The sequence below is a fragment of the Cebus imitator genome, unplaced genomic scaffold, assembly GCF_001604975.1.
Source record: "Cebus imitator isolate Cc_AM_T3 unplaced genomic scaffold, Cebus_imitator-1.0 Scaffold529, whole genome shotgun sequence".
Lineage (NCBI taxonomy): Eukaryota > Metazoa > Chordata > Mammalia > Primates > Cebidae > Cebus > Cebus imitator.
Genome location: NW_016107844.1, coordinates 1,144,432 through 1,151,620, shown reverse-complemented (window position 1 = coordinate 1,151,620; position 7,189 = coordinate 1,144,432). Strand labels below are relative to the sequence as shown.

General features: G+C 41.2%; 1 protein-coding gene across 10 annotated transcripts in view; it reads left to right on the top strand.

The window, feature by feature from the left end:
• ACAP2 (ArfGAP with coiled-coil, ankyrin repeat and PH domains 2) overlaps positions 1-7,189 on the top strand; it is a 166,071-nt gene that overhangs the window by 137,085 nt on the left and 21,797 nt on the right. For all 10 annotated transcript variants that reach the window (XM_017514599.2, XM_017514602.2, XM_017514600.2 and 7 more), the window contains 2 exons: positions 3,682-3,890; positions 4,219-4,288. In XM_017514599.2, coding sequence (XP_017370088.1) covers positions 3,682-3,890; positions 4,219-4,288 — 279 coding nt within the window. The remainder of the gene's footprint in view (positions 1-3,681; positions 3,891-4,218; positions 4,289-7,189) is intronic.

The window sequence follows — 7,189 nt, the reverse complement described above, 5'->3', positions numbered from 1 at the left end:
GCTCACTGCAACCTCCACCTTCCAGGTTCAAGCGATTCTCCTGCCTCAGCCTCCCCAGTAGCTAGGATTACAGGTGTGTGCTACCACGCCCGGCTAACTTCTGTATTTTTAGTAGAGATGGGGTTTCACCATCTTGGCCAGCCTGGTCTCAAACTCCTGACCTCAGGTGATCCACCCACCTTGGCCTCTCAAAGTGCTGGGATCACAGGTGTGAGCCACTGCACCCGGCCCCACAGGGAAGTTCTAAGTACTGAACAAATAACTGTTTCCCCTGAACCATTTGAGAATAAGTTTCCAACATGATGCCCCATCACTGCATCACGACTTTTTTGTTTTTGTTTTTTGAGATAGTTTCTCTGTCCTCCAGGATGGAGTACAGTGGTGCAGTCTGAGCTCACTGCAACCTTCATTTCCCGGGTTCAAGTGATTCTCATGCCTTAGCTTCCCTAGTAGCTGGGACAACAGGCATGCGCCACCACACCTGGCTAATTTTTGTATTTTTAGTAAGGCGGGGTTTTACTATGTTGGCCAGGCTGGCCTGGAACTCCTGGCCTCCAGTGATCCACCCATGTTTGCCTCCCAAAGTGCTGGAATTACAGGTGTGAGCCATTGCACCTGGCCCGAATCATTATTTTATTTATTTATTGATTGATTGATAGACAGTGTCTCACTCTGTTGCCCAGGCTGGAATGAAGTGGCACCATCTCAGCTCACTGCAACCTCTGCCTCCCGGTTCAAGCAATTCTTGTGCCTCTGCTTCCAGAGTAGCTGGGATTACAGGTGTACACCACCACACCCGGCTAATTTTTTTATTTTTAATTTTTAGTAGAGCTGGGTTTTCACCATTTGGCCAGGCTAGTCTTGAACTCCTGACCTCAGATGATCCACCCGCCTCAGCCTCCCAAAGTGCTGGGATTACAGGCATGAGCCAGTGCGCTTGGCCTGTATCATTACTTTAATGAGTACCTCCCACAGCCTAGGACATTCTCCTGTATGATCATAGTATAGCCACCAATCAAGAAATGAGCTTTGATACACGACTACCGTTTAATTCTCAAACATCATTCAAGTTTTAGCCATTGTCCTAGTAATGTTCTTTATGGGAAAAAGATCTAGTTTATAAGTATAGATAGCATTTAGTTGTTATGTCTTTTTAATCTCTTTTAGTCAGGGGTAGTTCCTCATTCTTACCTTGACCTTCTTAACCTTGATAGTTTTGAAAATTATAGACTAGTTGTTTTGCAGAATGTCCCTCAATTTGGCAGGAATATTATGTAAATGATACTGTGTTCTTTTCACTTCATCCTCTCAGGGGTCACATGATTTTGACTTGTTCCCAGTGGTGGTGTTAACTTTGATCATTTGATTCAGGTGGTGTTCTAGTGGGTTTCTCCACTGTAGGAATAATCTTTTAAACTTTGTCGGTAATAAGTATTTTGTTGGGGAGGTGCTTTGGGATGAACTTTTGGTAGAGAATGGTGTTTAGAAATCAAAATAAGTTTTTGAGTGTGTATATACATATACATATTTACATCTTTTAAAAAATGTATCTATTTATATTGAAAACCATTAGTGTGCCTGTTGGTATCTCCAGGTCTGATAGGGTTCATTGTGGTTTTCTCCTTTTCCATATAAATAATTCCTTTCTCTGTGTTGAGAAATCTGGCTCCCATTTGTCTTTAACATGTTTACTCATATGATTGATCCCCTGGTATGTAACTGATATTCTGTGTCTGTTGCCAGGAGTGGCCTCTTTCCCTGTCAGACTCTTGACACCTCATGCTAGGTGGTGCTCCTAATTTGCTGCCTTCCTCTGCCTACTCAGGCTTCCGTTTTTCTTGCTGAGCTGCCTCCCTATGCAGACATGCTCCTTACCCTGCTTGGGATCCAACAGCCTGCATATGGTTATGCTTCTGTGTTGGCATGTTTCCCATCTAGCTTGATCCTCTCAAGAATACTGGGTATATACACTTATGCATGGTCCTATCTAATGGCTGTTGAATACAGTCTTCAGGAAGGGGAAGATAAGTGCCAAATTATATTTATATTGATTCTGTACTAAAATACTGGCTTGTTAAGGTTGAAATGTTTTTGAAGTCTCACTCTGTTGCCCAGGCTGGATTACTGTGGTGCCATCTCGGCTCACTGCAATCTCCATCTCCCAGGTTCAAGTGATTCTCCTGCCTCAGCCTCCCAAGTAGCTGGAATTACAGGCATGTGCCACCACGCCTGGCTAGTTTTATTTGCATTTTTAGTAGAGATGGGGTTTCACCATATTGGCCAGGCTGCTCTTGAACTCCTGACCTTGTGGTCCACCCGTCTTAGCCTCCCAAAGTACTGAGATTATAGGCGTGAGCCACTGTACCCGGCCTGAGATGTTTTTAAACCAGAAGACTTTTTATAGACCATATCTGTCATTGTTTAGGATCTAGGTACCATATCTTTGTATTTGGTCATTATGGCCATGTGGCGGGGTGTAGGGAGACAGAGTCTCACTCTGTTTCCCAGGCTGAAATGCAGTGATGTGATCATAGTTCACTGCAGCCTTGACCCCCTGGGCTCAAGCAATGCTCCCGCCTCAGCGTCCTGAGTAGCTGGGATTACAGGTATGTACCACCATCCCTAGCTAATTTGTATATGTATGTATTTATGTACATATGATGGAGTCTCATTCTGTAACCCAAGCTGGAGTGCAGTGGCATAATCTTGGTTCACGGCAACCTCCGCCTCCCAGGTTTAAGTGATTCTCCTGCCTCAGCCTCCTGAGTAGCTGGCATCACAGGCGTGTGCCATCACACCCAGCTAATGTTTTTGTATTTTTAGTAGAGACAGGGTTTCACCATGTTGGCCAGGCTGGTCTTAAACTCCTGGCTTAAAGTGATCCACCCACCTCAGCCTCCCAGAATGTTGGGATTACAGGCATGAGCCACTGTGCCCAGATGTATTATTTTTTAGAGACAGGTTCTTGTTATGTTGCCCAGGCTGATCTTGAACACCTGGACCCAAGTGATCTTCCCGCTTCAGCTTCCTAAAGTGTTAGAATTACAGGCGTAAGACACCGCACTCAGCCAAAAAAATGATCTTTTTGTTAATCAGCCATCTTTTGCTTTTCTCTTCTTTTACCTAATATACCTTGAAGTTTTAAACATTGTATGTTCTATTTTTGATTTACACTGTTGTTATAATTATGTAGTTGATCTCTTCTTTAGTATTTATATAAGCTTATACCTTTCCTAGTTACTCACTGCAGTAATTAAAATAACTAACTTTATCCTTGAGAGGTCTGAAAAAAAAAATAAGTTTATTGAACACCTTGGAAAAATGTGGTATAAAACAATAATATGTATTTCATTCTTGAGTTTTAATAATCCCTTACCTATTTCCTCTCTCCCACCCCGCATGTTAAACTACTGTTCCCCTCTCTCTGTCCTCATTTTTTTATACATATGTTCATTGTGTCATTTATTATATATGATTTTAAATGTTTACATGTTTCTCCCCACTAGAATAAAAGTCCAGTGATGGAAGAACCTACATCTTTTTATCCTTGCATCTCTAGTGCCTAAAGATTGCCTGGCTTATGCCCATAATAGGCATTTATTGATTGGAAGCTTTAGTTTGGAGTATGTAGTATATTCCAATCTTTTTTTTTTTAAAACAAGTAATTCTTAATTCTTTTAGAAGCTGGATAAGAAATCATCTCCATCCACAGGAAGCCTAGATTCTGGAAATGAGTCAAAAGAGAAATTATTGAAAGGAGAAAGTGCGCTTCAGCGGGTACAGTGTATCCCTGGCAATGCCAGCTGTTGTGACTGTGGCCTGGCAGATCCACGGTGGGCCAGCATCAACCTGGGCATCACCTTGTGTATCGAGTGCTCCGGAATTCACCGGTGGGTAGGCCTGCCCAGGTTGAGAATTTATTCTTTTGGATAAACAGAGATTGAAATGATGATGTTTCATTTGTTAGCTGGCCTTTTCTGCTTCTCTAACTTACCACCAGTGTGTGTCTTTGTACCTTTTAAGAAGTGGTTAAAATTCTGGTTTGTAAAAGCTTTTAAGGACTTTGGTTCATCATTCATTATTAAACAGAAGATGTGTTCCTATGTATGTGTGCTGAGGGCTTTATTAGAGCCTGTGTCACATTAAACAATTTGCACAGTGTGCAAGTAGAAACTTGATTGTTTTTTATATTAATGCAGTCGTCTTTTTTCCACTTAGGAGTCTTGGGGTTCATTTTTCAAAAGTACGTTCTTTAACTTTAGACACCTGGGAGCCGGAACTTTTAAAGGTAAAAACATATTGCTTCAAAATATTTCATATGTTCACATAAAAGTGAAAGAATTTTAGATTTCAGAATCTTGGTTTACAAATGTATGAGTTCTTCATGCTAACAAGGTATGCTAACTAAATTGTATCGAAACACATCTGAAGCTATTTTGACAAATCTGGTGTTTCCATAATAAGTTTGAAAAATTGCTACGTTTATATATAGCACTCTTAACTCCGAGTTAGTTCACTCTTCTTTTTTTCCCTTGAGACAAGGTCTTGCTCCCTTGCCCAGGCTGTGTAGTGACACCATCACAGCTTACTACAGCTTGACCTCCTTGGCTCAAGGGATCCTCCTACCTCAGCCTCCCGAGTAATTGGGACCATAGATGCACGCCACCATGCCTGGCTAATTTTTGTGTTTTTTTGTAGAGACAAGGTTTCACCATGTTGCCCACTCTGGTCTTGTACTACTGGGCTCAAGCAATCCATCTACTTTGGCCTCCCAAAATGCTGGAACTCTAGGTGTGAGCCACTACCCTTGATCCAGTTCAGATTCTATGCCTTAACTTTAATTTTTTCTAATAAGATTCTTAATAAATATATAAGAGATCTATTGCCACACTAAGCTTCATAATGGATTGGTAAAGCTTTTGACACCATCGGGTTGTTTTAGCAGGTTTACATTTGTCAGGTTAGGAGTCATCAAACCAAGTCATCCTTTTTCCCCTGTGTCTAAGAATTTACATCTATGAAAATGTCATAAATAATTTTAGACCCCTATGGGTTTCTGATAAGATTTACAAAATTCAAAATAGTTAATAGTATAATTCTTTTAATTACTGCCACCTAGTTTACCATATTGTAGAAAACAGATGAATTTAAGGGTTGGAGTATATACTCATTTATTTCTGGCTGAAAATTGTGGCCGGGTGCTGTGGCTCACACCTGTAATCCCAGCACTTTGGGAGGCCGAGGTGGGCGGGTCACTTGAGGTCAGGAGTTTGAGACCAGCCTGACTAACATGATGAAACCTTGTCTGTGCTAAAAATACAAAAATTAGCCAGGTGTGGTGGCACGCACCTGTAATCCCAGCTCCTTGGGAGGCTGAGGCAGGAAAATTGCTTGGGATATTTTTTTAAAATTCTTTTTTTTTTTTTGAGACAGAGTTTCACTCTGTCACCCAGGCTGTAATGCAGTGGTGTGATCTTGGCTAACTGCAACCTCTGCCTCCTGGGTTCAAGCGATTCTTCTGCCTCAGCCTCCTGAGTAATTTCTTTTTGTAGAGATGGGGTTTCACCATTTTGCCATGGCTAGTCTTGAACTCCAGGCCTCAAGTGATCCCCCTGCCTTGGCCTCCCAAAGCAGCATGAGCCACCGCATCCAGCCAGTTTTTTCAAATCCTTAACCAACTTTCTTAGCATCAGTAATTGAAAAATCCTTTCTTTTCCCATCATTTTCTTATTTTTCCTTTGCCTTATATTAAATTGCTTGTAAATAAGGTTGATTTCTGTGTGCTACTAATCTTAGGCAGTGATGTCTCACAGTATTGTCTCACAGTACCAGTGCAGATTTTAAAGACTTTATAATAATTAGTATCTTTACTTTAAAAATGAAAAATATGCTGTGTAAAACTAGAAATAATAATTGCTCAAGGAGGAATTAGCACATTTAAGATTTATAAGAGGTAGCTGGGCTATGGGACGAGGGGAAAGGAAGTGATAGGGAGAGATAATAGAAACAAGAAATGGAAGTGACAGAAAAGGGATGTCACAGAAATAATGGAACCTCAAAAGGGCTCATGGTTAAGGAAAAGGAGAGAGGCCGGTGCGGTGGCTCACGCCAGTAATCCTAGCACTTTGGGAGGTTGAGGCAGGTGGATCACTTGAGGTCAGGAGTTGGAGACCATCCTGACCAACATGGTGAAACCCTGTCTCTACTAAAAATACAAAAACTAGCTGAACGTGGTGGTGGGCATCTGTAATCCCAGTTACTTGGGAGGTTGAGGCAGGAGAACTGCTTGAACCTGGGATGTGGACATTGCAGTGAGCCAAGATCACGCCACTGCATTCCAGCCTGGGCGATAGAGTGAGACTCTGTCTCAAGGAAAAGGAGAGAAAGGGAAAACATTCCCTCTTGCCTACGTAGCGTACACTTTAAGAGAGTGCCCTTCCGAAACTTCATTCCTGTTGTTGGGTCCAGATAACATTTTAATCCTCTTGCTATCTCATCCCAGGCCTTGCTGGCTCCCACCAACTCACATGTCCCAACACTTTAACCTCTATTCTCTACATTCTGGTCATGCCGTCTTTTAATGTATATTAGTGTCGCTTTTACTTGATTATGATTTCTCTGGGAAATGGTTTGGGTGATCTGCATCCTGGTAAAAATGTTTGTTTTGTGGTCAAGCCTGGAATTGGGCATAACTAGAAACAATAAGATTAGCCAAGAAGGTACAGATATAATTTATTAGTGAGGCAAGGAGAGCTTGAACGGAATTAAAGAGGTAACAGATGGAAAGGAAAATCTGAAATAATTTGGAATATATAACTAGGAATTGTTATCTGAATACAGAACCCAACCTAAAGAGAGGTCAGAGTTTAAAAATAAATTCCAGAAAGTTGTACATTTGATAGATTTGCATATTTCTAGAAACTAGATGTGAAAACTGAAAAGAATAGATACTTAATTTTTAACTTACTGTCCCAAGACTGGCCAGTACTTACTATACCTTACTGTATAGGAATGCTTTGTTGTCATACTTCTTGTCTTAGATATAATAGTTGTGATATGTGACTAGATAGATACATAGATAGATACGTAGAGAGATAGAATGACTCTGGTAGGGGTGATAATCTTCTACGGGAGGTAGTCTGGTGAAGAACAGCAAAGTGATAATATTACTAAGTTCTTGTCTCATTTT